Raw genomic sequence first — 16,471 nt, forward strand, 5'->3', positions numbered from 1 at the left:
TGACTACTACACTGTACTTGAAATTAAACCTATTGTCCTATAGTACTGGTCTTTACTCTTTGCTGAAATGGGTATCAAAACTGATCTAATGAAATCTTCTAGCCCACCTTCCTTGAAACTATTAAAACCTATATCCAAAGAATCTAATCCTTCCATTTTTCCCTAAACGTTTTGTTAGGTCTATCTATTTGTATTATCTTGTTCACCTTCATTTCTGCAATGCTTTTTCTAGCTTGTTATGTAATATTCTTGAACCCAATTTTCATTTGCACTCATTCATTTACATCATGGGATGATGGCCTGATGATGGTGCCTGATGATGACTTTGTAAGTCGAAACCTAGGTCGTGAATAATAAAATTTATGTGGAAGAACAAAGGATTTTCTTTTCCAATATGTATCACTTCCACAAAGTGATACCTCAAACCATTCTATTCATTTAAATCACATTCTCATTCTATTCCTAAGCAGGGTAGCCTAGACTCATTACCATTTTGAACTTCTAGGCATTATTTTTAGCTTCCTTGAATTCCTCACAAATGCATTAATCTATATTCCTCTTTTATCTTATATGGCTGGTGTAGTTTTTCTCTATCATTAAGTTATGGCCTGATGGAGTGGCACACCAGTGAAACCTAGGTTACACTTATGTTTATTTCATTATGTGGAATTACAAAGCTTTATTTTGACATTTTTTCATCATTAGTTTTTCCCTTATTGAATCCTGACCATTCTCTTACCTTCTTGGATATAACTTCCACTTTTTCCATTCTCAGTATGACATTTTTCCATATCCTTACACTACTCTTTCCACGACATGGATTTGAACCTGACCCCGGAAACTGTGCAAATTAAAGCCATGGTTTTGAAATGTATGTCCAAATATGAAGATAAATTACTGGCAGTACATGTTTCTTCTATCATTTTCAATATACACCTATGCCTGTGATTATTTTTTTAACAGGTGTTAGTTATTATCAAAATTTCACCTACAAAACTTGACTTCTGTCTCTCCACAATTGTTCCTTACTTAAAAATTATAATATCCTACCTTGCCTAACACTGAATTTCAAATATTATTAGTATCAAGCACTTCTTCCTAAGAACCCCCATGCAAACTTTCCTCTATTTGATCATAAATGCTGTCTCTCCATTACTTCCAATGTACTCCTGGATTTATTGGGTCTTCTGCAGCCTTTACTAATAAAATTTCGTCTTTCATCTGCTGTTACTTTCACCTGCCTTTCTCCTCAACTTTCTGTTCAGTAAGTACTAATGCTACCTCCTGTTGAAACCTCCTACCCATAAATGACTCTTTAATTATTGCCCCAGTAGTACCTGCTGTTTCTGCGCAATCTTAAGTCAGAAAAATTCTCCATCTCACTCATATATTCAATTTTACTCATATATTCTAAATTATTTTTCACAAATTTGCCTTTAATATCATGCCTTGGTTCATAGGCAGAGCCTTGAATTAAACCTTTGGCTTCAGTTTTTCTTATGCTCAAATTGCCTTGCCATTTTTTCCTGGCTTTCTCCATCTTAATGTTTTCTGAAACATTTCTAAAACTGAAATATTGATCTTTTTGGGCCATTTCTTCAATAGTTCTCACATTATCATTTACTTTTAATGTTCATAAGTAACCAGAATGTGCCATTTATGACACCCTCATAATCTCCACAAAATAGTCTTATTCCCTCACACACATTGGGACACACCTTAGATTCCTTTTTAGTGGCTTATCATCATTCAAACTAATTCAGTGGCTATTTTGTTCAGTGTTTCTGAATATTTTAAGCTAAAACTTGGATGGAGCACAATTTATTAAATGAACATTTTTCTGATAATCAAGACAAACAAGTTTACTTCACATAATTTGTTGAAGCCTTCATGTAGCAATTACAAATGCATTGATATATGAAATTTAAAGAGGTTGTCTATGCCTATCCTAGGTATACATTTCCTCTCCAAGCCCTACCCTCAGCAACATTATCTGATCCCACGAATTATACGTTACATTATTATAAGTTACGAACCTCATTATACGTTAGACAAATCTCATATAATTTGATTTTCATACAAATTTAAATTTTGAATCATAAAGGAAATAAATAAAAACGAAGAGATGTGTCAAGTCCATGAAAAAAGGAATAAGCACATATAAATCAATCAATATAATGAAATTCAAATCAATCAAAAATATCATGAATGCTCTAGCTACAAATTAAATACAATGTACAAATAGTTTATGCTTAAATAATAACTTTTAATATTACTGAGAAAATATGAAATCCCAATGATATTACTTAAAAGTGTAATATTAAAAGGAATTATTGTACATTCATTTTATGCCAAAATCTCCTTGAAATTATCTTCTATTTGGATGTCCTTTCCCTCGGACTTATTGTGAGAGTTTTTACTGCATTAATTAAAAATATAAAAACAATTGAGAGGCATAGTTTGATAACACCTGAAAATATTAATAAAATTTTCTGTTTAAGAGAAATTCTGGCTTAATCAATATCTCAACTAAACATTTCATTGGCAGAACTAAAGTGATGCCTTTCATGCATGAAATATAATTTCTTAGGAATATAAAATTATATTAAGGTGTTATTGATAGTTGATTATGCTTAGATCCAAATCAGTGAAGAGAATTCAGTTTTGCAAAATCATTACAACCCATATTTTCTCCCCTGATGAGTGGAATTTCACAAATATATTTCATAATGACTCTAAGGTCTAAATATGCTAGACTCCAAATCCATATCCTACTAAATTTTTGCATTGTATAACCATTGAATTTGGAGATATTGAGATGAATCATTAAGCGGTGTTTCACATTTATGCATGGATCTAAGTTGTTTCCTCAACTCTTCTGCAAATAGTTTACCTCATTGGTATGCATCACGCATTGGGCATATTTGGAGGATGCAGTAGGGAACATGGCTCCAGGTACTGCAGCTCCTCTTGAGGACAGACGGTGGAGTAATGATGAGAAGCTGCCATCCGGTCGCTGCCGGCGACCAGCCTCTGCACCAACACCTACCAAACCCCCACTTGATTTTGCATCCTCAAACACTCCCATGAGCCTCAGCACTTGGCCAGATCGAATGACTGTCCTTGAGTACAAGGATTTCCCTTTGTCCCCTGTAATAAGAAAAAAGCTTGTACATATCCAGATAGAGATCGTTATTCAGCAAAGAAAGCTCATAATTGCTCATAATATGAGCATTAACACTAGACTATTTATATTATTTGCTAGTGCAAATTCCAACAGTATGACAGGATTGAGAAAAATACAGGCTCAAAAAAATGAACAATTTATTAAATTTTCACTTCATTTGAATACTCCATGTTCACTTTCTCACACACACTGAAATAATGATTATTGGATTCTTATTCATAATAAATGTATAGTTGGCATGTAGGAAACTACTCCACTTGTTTAGTATATTTTCACCACTGACATGCCAGCTGTATATAAAATCATTTTTAAAAAGACCTTGACAATGTGACCTTGCTCTTTTTTATACATTATAGTGTTTTATTAATTCCTTTTGTAATTCTTTAACAAGCACTTTATTCCACTTCCATAGTGTTTCGGAGCTGAGAAAATACAATACTAATGAATTTTCATTAACATATCAGATAGCTGCAACACAAAACTCTTGTATAAACCAAGCTCAATAATACCTGCTGCAGAGGCTTCATTTTATGTTTATATTTTGTTATTTCCGTAAATTTCAATAAGAATTTGCATGCATATAGATCTCAATATTTTGAAGAATAACATATCTCACCCGGAGTGAAGTCCATGGCTGACATGAGCTTGTATGCTGGGAGGTCAAACCTTGTCAGGAAGAAGTGGAGTTGTGCTGAAGCCACGTGGCCAATGGTGGTAAAACATGGAGCCAACTGCTGGCCATTGGCACTCACCAATGTAAACCAACCTTGAAATACACAATATGGATATGGATAAATATAGGAGCTGATGTAGGAACAGTGTACAATATTTAAACAAATGGATCAACAAGGCATTCTTAACATTTGCAGATAAGAGTCATAAGAAATATACCCATTCAATACTGAAGGTTTACCCAGATACATCTGAAGGGCTACCTAAATCATGTGCACCATCCTGGTATCTCACCAGGAATTTTAATTCCAGGCACAGAAATTACCACAGAAGGCATTTCATTTGCTTAAAATGACATTACTACCATCATCTCTATGCTTTCCTTACCCAAATTATTTTCTGTTATCAACTCACTTTGAGAGGACCTGAAGTAAATTTTATTTCTGTGAAATTTACTCTAAAGTAGATATAACATTAACTTTTAAAGACACCACCACCAAAAATAATGAGAGAATTTAAAAATTGAAATTAAAATTTTACTATCCCTGAAATGTATGCCATTGTCAATCGGCTAAAGCCAGAATTGGCAATGTACCTAATTAGGTTAGAATATTCTTCATTATGGGTTCCTCTACTCAAATCAAAGAATTATTGCCATGATTTTTTTGTAGAGTTGTGTTCCATAGATAATGAATCAGGTTCAACTAATAATTTGTAAGAGAATGTTTCAAAGGAGCATTCTGTTTGCCTTGGAAAGCAATGCATCTGAAAATTCTCAAAAATATGTAATTGTAGCTGAAATATGAGCTACTGAAGTAAGCAAGTATGTATTAACAATGCAATTAGTAATAAATAAAATGAAAATTACCTTCACTGAGAAGTTAATTAATTATTAAAATATGTTCTATTTTAATACCATGCTACTATGAATTAAAATTAATAAACTGCATTATTTTGTCCCAAAAAACAGAAGGGTAAGTCTAAATCAATAGCCAACAATAATTTTCCTCTCAGAAATCAAGCAATCAAATGCTAGCTATTGCTGCCCAACATGCTGATTTAAATTGAGCAGTCTATCACTGACTGATAGCAAGTGCATTGCTGAAATGTAAGAGCGAGTATCGCTCGGAGTTCATTTGATAAACATATTGGATGATATATGTGTGTAAACATTCGAATCCCTTCATCTTGTCCCAAAGAAAATACATTTGGGAAGAAGATAAAGTGATACTCTCCATATATCAAAAACGTTCAAGAACGGCCTAGCTTGTAAGCTAGAGCATCGCCTGGAATAAAACCATTGCAGGTAGTTTTGGGGGTTGATGTAAATACTTTGGCGCTAACTGACGCGATAATCACGTTACGACATGCTTTCACACATGGATGAATCCTCTCACCTCCGTAATCCTCGGGAATTGCGATCGCCGACCCCGTTTCCTCCCATTGTCCCCTCCGACCCCTCCGGCGCCGAAGACTCCTCGCCTGGACACTCCCGCGGCGGTATTGGCGGTACAGAAGCATCGGCTTGGAAAGCTCCACCGAGGACTCCGTGCCCGTCGGTCCCCCCACCGGCATCGCCTTTGGGGCCCGTAGGGGACCACCGCTCTCCGGCGCTCCGTCGTCGCCTGCCCCCTCCGCGGCAGTGATGCGGACCACCCGCGGGACGGAGTACTTGTCGAGGAATTTCCGCGGCGTCAGTCGCTCGGAGCTCCAGGAAGCAGTGGAGAGGAGGGCTGAGCAGACGGGGGAGCCGCGCGGCGGGAGTTGCTGGTCCTCTGTCACGGTGGCGGGCGGAAGCCTCTGCCGCGGGTGGCCGCCCCTGGACACGGGGACAGGACGAGGGAAGTGGCCGCCCGCCATCGGTAGCCAGTGGCCCTCCACCTTCCGGGCCGGAGTTAGAGGGACCTCCATTGGATGGTCGCTGAGATCAGAGGAAAAGATGGAACATTTAAGGCGGGATTTCCGAAGGGTGGCCTTCGCGGAACCCTTCGGTACCACAAATGCTTTCTGGGCTCCGCGAAATAAAGCTCGCTGAAAAAATGTGACGGAAATTTATGTAAATATTTGAGAAGATTTCCACTAAAGAAAGCCCACATCATTCGAAAATTATGCAAAGCTATTTCATTGCAAAATGGCTGACAATCTCTGAATCAAGGTACCAGGAAAACAGGCACCGCCATTACGAGGTTCAAGGTTCTAAACAGTTTGCTTAAACGTAGGCTTATGAGATCATTGAAAGTAGTGAAAAATTGTTTAAGGTACTATGGTTGTTCGAGACCAATTCTTAAACCGTGAGTTTCAAAATCTAGCATTTAAAGCGGAAACTGTCATGTTAACTTGTGAAGTAGACTGCCGCACGTACTGTTCTATTGGAATATTTTTCATTCGATTCGAGGAACTCATTTTGTTTCAACTAAGGAGTTCAACATAAAGATTCATAGGCTGAAGTCTTTACGACGGGGTGACAGTAAGGGCATTCAGAGGAATATTATACACTATAAACATATTATAATAAAATGAAAAGATGATACAAAGAAATAATAATTAAAAACTATTTCAAGGGATCTCCACAAAAATCTTCTTCATTGCAGATCTTAGGTAGGGAATTTCGATAAAAATATATTCACCAGTTACGTGAAAAAATAACACATGACAACGCAAGCCGATGGGCTATGTTTTGAATTGGCAAAATTAAGGCGTCAATTATTTGATGATTTTTTAAAACAAAGGCTGAACAAAAGTGCCGTACTATTTTGCCCAACATCTGTAACTTGCCTTTAAAATGATTTGAACGAACTTTCGGGCTTACTTCCTCTCCCTTCCGATTCAGGAGGGTCCGGGAATCCATTTTGGTACTTACATCTTAATTATTATTAGGTAATCTACCGGTTAAGGTAGGTTTTTGGATGGACACAGCTATTAAATAAATATTTTGTGACCCCTAATTAAACAAAAAAACCAGCATCCTACTCTACATCAGGTCCCTCTTCATCTCTGAGTACTTTCTTCCTCCCTTCATCCCGTCCAACATCCCTATCCTGTTCCTTACCTTTCCTCGTTTGCCCAAACATTCTCTCCTCTATCACAGTCTTCAACATCCCACTGCCGGCCAATACCCCCTTCATCCACTTTTCCTGCCTCCATAGGATTGCTCCCAACAAACCCCTCTCTTCGCCCACCATACCAAGTACTTCCTCGTTTGTTTTCTTCTCTGTCCATTTCACCTTCTCCATTATTCTCCACACCCACATTTCAAAAGCCTCCAGTCTACGTCTATCCTCCTGCTTCAATGACCACGTTTCCGCGCTGTACATAGCCACGCTCCATATCCAGTTTTTACGAGTCTTTTCTCAACATCCTTACTCAACGTCCCCGTCATCAACTGCCTCCTCCTTGTGAAAGCCTCATTGCCTAGCGCAATTCTTCTCCTTACGTCCCTACTACTTCAACAGTGTTGGTCCAAAACACTTCCGAGATAGGTAAACTGTTCTACCCGCTCTAGGTTTTGCCCTCCTATTTTAATGTTTAGCTTAGCCTTTTCCTTTCTAGAAAATCGCATAACTTTTATTTTATTAATATTGATTCTCATCCCATACCTGTCGCACTGAATTTCCAATTCACTCAGCAATGCTTGCAACCCCTTGGCTGACTGACAAACTAAAGCTTGGTCATCAGCAAACCTTACTCATTTTACGAATTCCCCGCCCACTTTCATTCCTACCTCCAGTTCTTCCCATGCCTCTTTAACCATTTCCTCTACATACAGGTTGAAATGCAACGGTGATAATGGGCAACCCTGCCTTACACCTCTTCCTAACACTGCCCATCCGGACTCCCCGTTCCCCACTCGCACCTGAGCAGTCTGAGACATGTACAGGTTGCGGATTAGCCTCCTGTCCCTCCAATATATTCCTATTTTCTTCAATATACTCATTAGTTTTTCCCAATTCACTCTATCAAACGCTTTTTCGAAATCTACGAGACAGGCAAATACCTCCTGGTTGTATTCTATATTCCTCTCGATTAATAATCTCATTACTGCAATGGCATCACGCGTGCTTCTACCCTTGCTAAACCCAAACTAATCATCCCCTAAGTAATCATTTGCCCTACTCTCTATCCTTTTGTTCATGATCCTGAGAACAACTTTAGCTGCGTGGGATATCAAACTTATTGTCCTATAGTCCTCACATGATGTAGCCTTTACCTTTTTCGGAATAGGAACTAAAACTAACACTGAATTATATTTTATAAGATATTCAAGCGAAAGTGTTACATTGACATTTAGAGCAAGATATCGTCTACTAGAAACGACAAAAATCAGAATATTTAGCCATTTCGACAAAAATTGTCTCTGGTAACCAAGCATAAAATGGTATTTATAAAGCATCGTGTACAGACAGACAATGCCACCAACATTAGAAATATATTTGAAGAAGCTAAGAAGCAAGAAGTGTAGAAACTCAATGTTGATAAGTATTTTAATTTAACAAAAAAATATACTCAAGTGAAAAGATGTACAGCACGATTATCTTGGGAGTACGTATTTAGCCACCAAACATATGGTGAGTTTCCGTCGAAAAAAGAACTCGGCATTATCGATTCAAGCATTCCAATTTAATTGATTTCTGATCAAGGAGAAAATTATGCCTGCAAAACAATTGCCCAATCACACTTAAAGGAATTCGAAAGATTTAGTCAATATAAACTTAGTCAGTATAAAATTAAGTCAATAAAAAACGACCAATCCCTCTGTGTGCCATTCAATCATACTCTTATATTTAATACTTCGGCATACAATATTACAATTGGATTGTATGTGCACAGCCACTCAACTCTGAGTGAAATTTATTTGATAAACAACCTAAAGTGACGTTTTCATTTTGTGTAGCACATTTATTATATTTAAATTCATTCTTGGGGAAATAAAATGAAATTTCTGAAGCTTGTTAAAATAGGAAGCTAATAAAAGAAGTGAGTTCTTCATCGGCTCATCGTGAGTGAATTTTTCCCGAGGTGAGCCATTCCCAGAGAGTATGAAAAATGTGACCTCCAAAAATGGGTACTAGAGAGAAAAATTTGTGTGAGTAGCTGTCGGGAGTATGTTGGAGGACGCATTGCTCGGTATGCCCCGTCGCGGCTTCGGCACCGAGTTGAACATCATTGCTTTGCAACTCAACAGGCGCACAAAAATGAATTAACACTATCGCATTGCGAAACGGACGAACCTCTCGAAAAAATGAATTCCAAGAACTACCACACGCGTTTGCGATTGTAAAAAAGTCACTTGTTTTCATTGCTCAAAAAATTAAATGTTTGAATGTTAGCTGGTGAGATAAGTTAGCCAAGGTAACTAAAAAGCCGGTTGTTTTAGTATGGTAAGTACCTCAATTCACTAGCCATTTTAAGGCAAATTCTGAATGTTTTAAAGATGTAATGTTATATGATAGTTTTTTCATGAACTCCTACCGGACTGAAATAAATATGCCATTTTGAGAAATACAACTCAATACTACTGGAACTGTAAGAGGAACATTAATTTCTCTTCATGATTATTTATTCAGACAATGTGTTATAGTTTAAAGATCAATGACAAATAGCAATACATTTATGAGAATTTTCTTCTCAAAACAATGCCATTATTTTGTTAGTTCAATGAGTCTCACAAAAAATGGGAGGCAACCTTGAAATGAAAACGTGAACATATTGTCTTACGTTGCTAGGATTGAGTACGATGCTATGTTTAAAATGAATCATGGGTTTATGCATAATTCGTCTTTGCCGCGCATAGAAAACAAAATATCTGCATTCACTGCCCTCAATGGGGAATGTGCCTCTGCTCTATTTTACGTACGTTCAGTGACAACTGGATTGCGGATGTCAGTATCCTACTACAGCAGCGGCTTCCATTGATAAAAATCTCTCCCTGTTTTAATTGGAGTTACCGTAACGTCCCACCGTGTATCACTTGCTTCCTCCACTTATTTTTGTAAGTGGTTTAAGTTGAGTCCTCCGGAAAGAACTCCATTGTAAGACTATAATTAACATGAGAAATAAAGAAATATGTAACGCTATATTTTCATTTGGTGCAGTGAATCTAAGGACTGGAATACTTAGGCATATTATTTTCACCCACCCTCAAGCGAAAGAGTTAACGAGTGCATTTCTGCCTCTCAAAAGTGGAGTACTTGCTTGAGTTACCGTCCTGAAGCCTACTACTAGAACTAATAAGTAGTTTTAGGTAATTTAACACTAGGAATACCAAATTAAAAACTTCCTCAAACGGTGACATTTGAAAGCATTGTACATCTGATTAAGCAATGAAAGTGAATTTGAATAAAAACTAAGTGCAATGGAAATGGGTTTCAACGCACCCCTGAGTTCGCTCTCCTCCACAAATTGTATATGTCCATTCGAAAATCACGATGACGAGTCGACTTAGCATTCCAGGAGGAATTAGGACCGGCAAAATTTTAATAAGCTGGGAAAATAATGACTTAGCATGACTGCTCAACCGTCATGGAAATATTATTACGCGAGCACAGAAAGCGATGAATTAGACGAAACATTTCTACGACAAAGACGGAGTCGATGAATGAGATTGCTTTACCTGATTACTTTACCAAAACTGCTGATATCCAGTTTGAGTTAAGTAATTTTTATTCGTCGCATGGTTCCTCTGAGGCCGCATGCATGCAAACAATTAAATATTAGCAGGGTAAAAAGTAATAATAGATTAGGAATATCATTATTATCCCTATGCTATGGGGACACCATCTTGTGAAACTTATTTATTTATATCCCTTATTGAATTACATAGCAGATATCTCACTTGCAAAGTCATTTCTCGCTCGAAGGAATAGTTAACTTAATTAATCCATTCACAATCCTCCATGCCCGAAGGATGAGTGGAATCCGCGGGAGTGGACAATCGCGGTCGCGCACGACGGGAATTATACAGCTCGCTCTATCATAGACTAGAATCGCCGGAGAAGGAATGTAGACCAAGCAACCAAGCTAGGAGAGGTGCATATTAGGTTTTCAATTAGAATAAGCGTTCGTTTGTAGCTTGTCCAATTGACATGATGTAATAATAAATATAAGTTTTGATAGTGCCTTCTGCGCGTCAACATATTTCGTAGTTGATGGGGAGTTCTGCAATCAGTCTAGATTGTACCTTTGAGAGCAAGACTGCAATCAAAGGCTATTATTCAAAATTTAGAGCAACAAGAAGGCAAAGGCTTAAATTTTAGACATTTTCGAAAAGAAAAATTCTTGTATTTAGAAGATTCCACGAGGCACTTAAGTTCTACCACATTGTAATTAGTTTGTAAGTAATAACGGCAAAATTAATAGATGGAAGAGAAAATGTAAGATAAGGAATTGCGAAAGGTAAATTAACGCTGAGAAAAGTAATTGCGATTCATCATGTGATTCCACTTTGGTCGCGTACATGAAATTGATATTAGCAGCGTAATAATTATTAATACACGTTGATTAGGAACATCATTATGATCTCTGCATTATCCTCAGCAAAATTGCGAGAAAAAAGAGAAAGTAAACGGGAGAAAAATTAGATTTTATTTTGCTGTCGTAATTTTGTTAACATTTTTTTTAATGCAACAATTTCAGAGTGTAAAAATCATTCGCCTTGACTGGGATTCGAACCCAGATCCCTCAATATCCGGTCGAGTGCTTTAACCAATTAAGCTACCGAGGCGTCCTAATTTTTTTTAATGATTAATATCCACATGGCGGGCTTATTTAAAATCATTTCAAAACAATCACTAAATCAATTGAAAGGCAGGTTCGTCCATAATAAGTCAGTTGTTAGCTAACCATTAATATCGGCAGGCGTAAATAAATTTGATAAACAGGATAACAGTATCACGGGAGAAAATTCAGCAAATCACTCATGTAAGTATCCAAAAAGAATATTTTAAAGTCACGCGAGTGGAACGTAAGGCATCTGAGCAACGCTACTTAGCAGCTCGTCGCCTCCTCGATTGCATATGGACTCCCAAGGCGTCTTCCATCCGTGTACCCGTTAGTTACTTTGGCATGCGCCATCTCCCTTTCGCCTCGCCCATAATGCAGTACCTTCCTCTTAATTCAATACTTGCTCAGCCTCTTCACCATTTTCAAAGATGAGAGTGACTGGTGGAAATTAGGGGTGGGGTACTCGGAAAGGTTAAAAATGAAGAGCACAAAGAGAAACATAATAAGTGGACTGAATGCTCGGCTGAAATGGAAACTAAAATTAAAATGCAAGACAAATTTGAGGGACGATCGTCGTTAGAATTTTCATTTATATCACTTATAGTATGTATATATATATATATATATATATATATATATATATATATATATATATATATATATATATATATATAAGATACATGTATGTAGAAGTCCGAGTATATGTACACAGTTCGTATATATGTACAAAAGTACCATGCAACACACGGAATGCACATAAGGGATACGTAAATATGTATACAGGGGAATACATAAATTGCATGTGATCCTCTGGAATACTCCCGAAAATAAATTGATACCGAAATGCTATAAAATTACCAATTAGCCTTTATGATCTAACAACAATTTCCCTGCCACATGTCCTCGTGGGGGCTTCCGGGGTAAAATGTAAATATAGATTAATTTTTATGGAAACTGATATGTTATCCAAGATCTATCGTATCAATCTTAACTCGAATGTGCAATGAATTAATGCCATGAAATTAACTATACGAAGTGAGAAACCGAAAAGATATGATGGAAGAGTCGGGTTTTTCGTAATTGGACAGTGAGATTTTGCGTTTGCCGCGATTGAAGTAAAGGGTCAAAGCCATTGAATTTGAAAAGTAAAATCGTACCCAACTCTCAATTCATCTGGTTAGATGACAGTTCATTCTTTGGTTCGCTTCAACAGAATTTACTTTTATTTGTATGCAGTGGCCAAATTATTGGTTTGAAATATCGAGGGTCAATCTGCGATTCCGGAGGATCACATGTATGTCAAGTCTTTCAATTTTTCCCTAGGCATGTGCCCTAAGGAATGGAGCTGAAATGCAATTAGATTCGGCGATGGTTCCGGTTGCAAAGCGAACGTATGCAAAGATGTCTGTCGCTATGGGTCATGTTGAAGCGGAGGAAGAATAATGTGCTCAATAAAAACGAAGCTGAGTCGTTTAATTGGTTTTCTGTCGATTTCAAGTCGTTCAAATTTCTTCGGAGAATATTTTTCGAATCAGAAATATGGACGTATCCCAATGTATAAAATTAGTTCCCATAACGCTAAGTAAGTTACAATCATAAAAATATAAGTTTTACGAATAAGAATAACTCAAGAAAATGAGCAGATGAATGTCATTAATTTTTTCTCCGGAGTGGAACAAAAATTTCTCGCACATAGGCATTGCTGCATTTCTTGCTGTGAGACCGAAGCATGTAAACTGAAGCTTATTAAAAATATCTGTAAATTTTCAGTAATGAAAATGCAAAGTAGTTATAAATTATGGACATGGAAAATTTGTGAAGAGTAGCCTAAATTTTATGAACATATCAGTTTTCTAAAAAGCTATCTTTATTGATTCTACGAGCATAAAGGATCGCGGATGTGGACATTCTCTTACAGTGAACAATCTTACTTTTTATTGCAACCTTTGACTACATCTGCTTTTCAAGAAGTTATATCCTACCATTTGTTCCTATAACTTAATTACCTCCAGACCAACGCCCCCACGCTTCGCAGAATTTATTGTACAGTTACTCTGCCAGTCATTTGAATCTGCTTATTTATGAACTACGGATGGTGTACAACGCCAATAAAAACGATCAACACCATGACGGAAATGAATGCCACCGTTAAACCCACCAGTGCGGGGGCCCGAACCTTGGGCCCCCGGGACGTGGGATGCCCGGACACTATCCACCGCACCAGTCCGACCCCCGAGAAATTCCTCTCGGTCTCGCGGAGGTAGGCCCCGTCCCTCGCATCGGTCGTCTCGCGTAGGCATGCGGTCGACTGCGCTCGCACTTCCCGGGGGCGCTTTGAAAGGCCAGAGACGGCGCAAGAAGCCGTCCTGCACGTGCGAGCGTGACAAGGTGCGGAAAAAGGCTGCGGCGGAGGGGGAGAGGGCGGAGGGGCGCGGCGACGTCGCGCGCCGAAGGGCTGAACACGTGCCGCGCCTTTCGTCACCGCATCCAGGGGAACGGCCAGGCGCCCCTCAGCCGTCCTCACCCCTCCCCCCCACCCAACCCCTTCCTATTCCCTTTCCATTGGAACATAACGGAAGAGTGTTCCGTTATGGAGAAGGAAAGTTCGTCGCTCCTCTGCGCAGGAAAAGCAGTGTGGGGTGGGACGGGAAGGGTGAGAAGTGTTGGACATGGGAGGCTGAGGAAAGGCGGAAGAGGAAGAAGGGGTGGGTGGGCATATGGGCGAGGCAGCTGAAAATGATCCCGAAATTTTTGATGGGGTTGTAAATTGTTTCCACGATTTTATTTGCGTGCTCCGAAAGACATTTATCAACAGTTGGTCAGTCATCACCGCGATCCTGAGTAAATGGAGCATGCATTGAGAAAAGGGAATGCTGTGTTTTGAACCCAAAATGGGATTAAATCTGCGATGCATTTCCGCATATTATGCAGAGGTTCGGCATTTTTTAAGCGAAGTTCAGTGCAAATGATAAGAGGGGTCCTCGTCGGGCTTCTAGGTATTATACGGCTGTCTTTGCTTACTTACAATGTGAATCGTTTTCTTTAATGATCAAATTAATCAAACAATTTTACCACTGAATTAAATTAAAAAATATGAATTTAATTATTTTAAAATAGCAGTATTATAGCAATAATAGAATATGAAATGTTTTATTCAGACACAAGGAATAGCAGGAGATATTCCGCACATTCCCTCGATTCCAAGAGTTTCTTCTCATACACAATTTTCAGGGTGAATAACAGTGCTTGATTCCGAGAAACCGGGCTCTAAATCAAGGCGCATCTACACTACACTGTTTCCGATTATGATCCGATTATCGATATCGATATCGATATTGGCCCTTGGGCTACCTTCGGATTCGTGACCAAATTCATTTCCAAGTTCGTAACTAGATTCAATATGAAGGTATTCTGAAATTGCATGGAAGACATCAATATTGAATAAAGAGGAGAATAAAATTACAACGAGGATAGACAATGATGACGACTCCGTCCTCTTGTTGGGGGAGGGTCTTGTATTGCCCCCGGGTTCTCGCCATCCTCAACCATCTCCTTCAGTTAATTAAATGAAGAACACAATGTATTTTTCTGCAGTTCTTTATTTTCGTACTACTGGTGTCAACGGTTAGCCGTCATCATCAGGTACGTGATGATGACGGCTACGCGTTGAAACCAGCAGTACGAAAATAAAATACTGCAGAAAAAAACTTTGTGTTCTTCATTTAAAGCACATGAACTTCCACAAAGTTGAGCCTGAAACAATTGAATCTCCTTAAGATTCTAATTCCCCAATATTACCTAAATGGCTTAGATGACAGCGGCATTGACCGGCGGCATCTCGAAGATTACGATTACCAAAGAATCTCCCATAACTTATGAGTTTTATTCATTTTGACTAGCGAAAGGTGCCAGTTTTAGTTAGAGCACATTCGATATTTGTTGAAAAAGTGAGATTTCAGCCGGAAGTTCGTGGGGGGGGGGGGGGGTGCCGCATAAAGAAAATCAGTTCAGGCTTTACGATTTAGAAGCCAAGGAAAGGATTTAACAAATGAGTTCTACACATATTCCAAAGGACATTTTGTAATATAGTATCACTAGTCTCCCCACATGGCGGCTCATAATGGAGCAGGTTGCGCCACAAGATAGAGACGCAATAACTTGTATTTGATATAGTATCATCATACATGCTACTACTATGAGTAGCAATACTACTACTATTGCTACTCATTTTCATTGGTGAGCTACTTCTAGCTTTCACACATGAACTAGAATACAGCTAGTACTAGTTGTCATCTTTTCGGAGAATATAAGGAAATCTAAGGTTTCCACAATGTTTTTCTTAGAGATTCCATTTAATTATACTAAACATATAAGAAATTTCAATTTATTAATTACTCTTTCAATCAGAATACGGTACTCACTTCTTCGTCGCCAAATGCTTTTTCTCTAGCCGGATAGCTATTTGTTTAATCAATACATGTCCCTCGGTCATCAACGAGGAACCTCCTCCGCTTATATTTTCCTTTCTTCCTTCCTTATACTTCCAAGGCGTCTCAAGGTGTGCCTAATCCTCTGAATTCCACTCTTCCGTCTTATGGTATTTTCCTTCTCCATTCTTTGAATACTTGCTTGTTATTCATTTCATCTGCCCATTTGCTATGCAGCATCCGGGTCGGTAGCTATGCTTCGAAAGCTTCTATTCTTCTCCGATATGCTTTTCCAAGAATATCTATAATCCGCTCTCTCCACACACACACACGCGCGCGCTCCCCCTCGTTCGAGACCGACTATTCTTTGGGAATGTTTGTTGAATTTAAGTTCTTGAGTTATTCCGCACTCGATCCCCGTAGAATTCTTTCAATCTCTGTTTAAGCCCCTTCCGAGGTACTTGAA

The 16,471-nt window shown here is 38.4% G+C and overlaps 1 protein-coding gene and 1 non-coding gene across 2 annotated transcripts in view; both read right to left on the bottom strand.

Annotated features, from left to right (window-relative positions):
* Positions 1-16,471, bottom strand: part of LOC139693871 (uncharacterized) — a 79,610-nt gene that overhangs the window by 6,143 nt on the left and 56,996 nt on the right. The window contains exons 3-5 of the mRNA XM_071592184.1: positions 5,257-5,780; positions 3,804-3,953; positions 2,894-3,150 (exon numbers count right to left, since the gene is read on the bottom strand). Of these exons, the coding sequence (XP_071448285.1) occupies positions 2,894-3,150; positions 3,804-3,953; positions 5,257-5,770 (921 nt within the window). The 5' untranslated portion in view covers positions 5,771-5,780. The remainder of the gene's footprint in view (positions 1-2,893; positions 3,151-3,803; positions 3,954-5,256; positions 5,781-16,471) is intronic.
* On the bottom strand, positions 11,507-11,579 carry TRNAS-GGA (transfer RNA serine (anticodon GGA)). The gene has a single exon. It is a non-coding gene; the product is annotated as a tRNA-Ser (tRNA).

The sequence above is a fragment of the Hetaerina americana genome, unplaced genomic scaffold (genome assembly GCF_022747635.1).
Source record: "Hetaerina americana unplaced genomic scaffold, ioHetAmer1.1.p SCAF_5, whole genome shotgun sequence".
Lineage (NCBI taxonomy): Eukaryota > Metazoa > Arthropoda > Insecta > Odonata > Calopterygidae > Hetaerina > Hetaerina americana.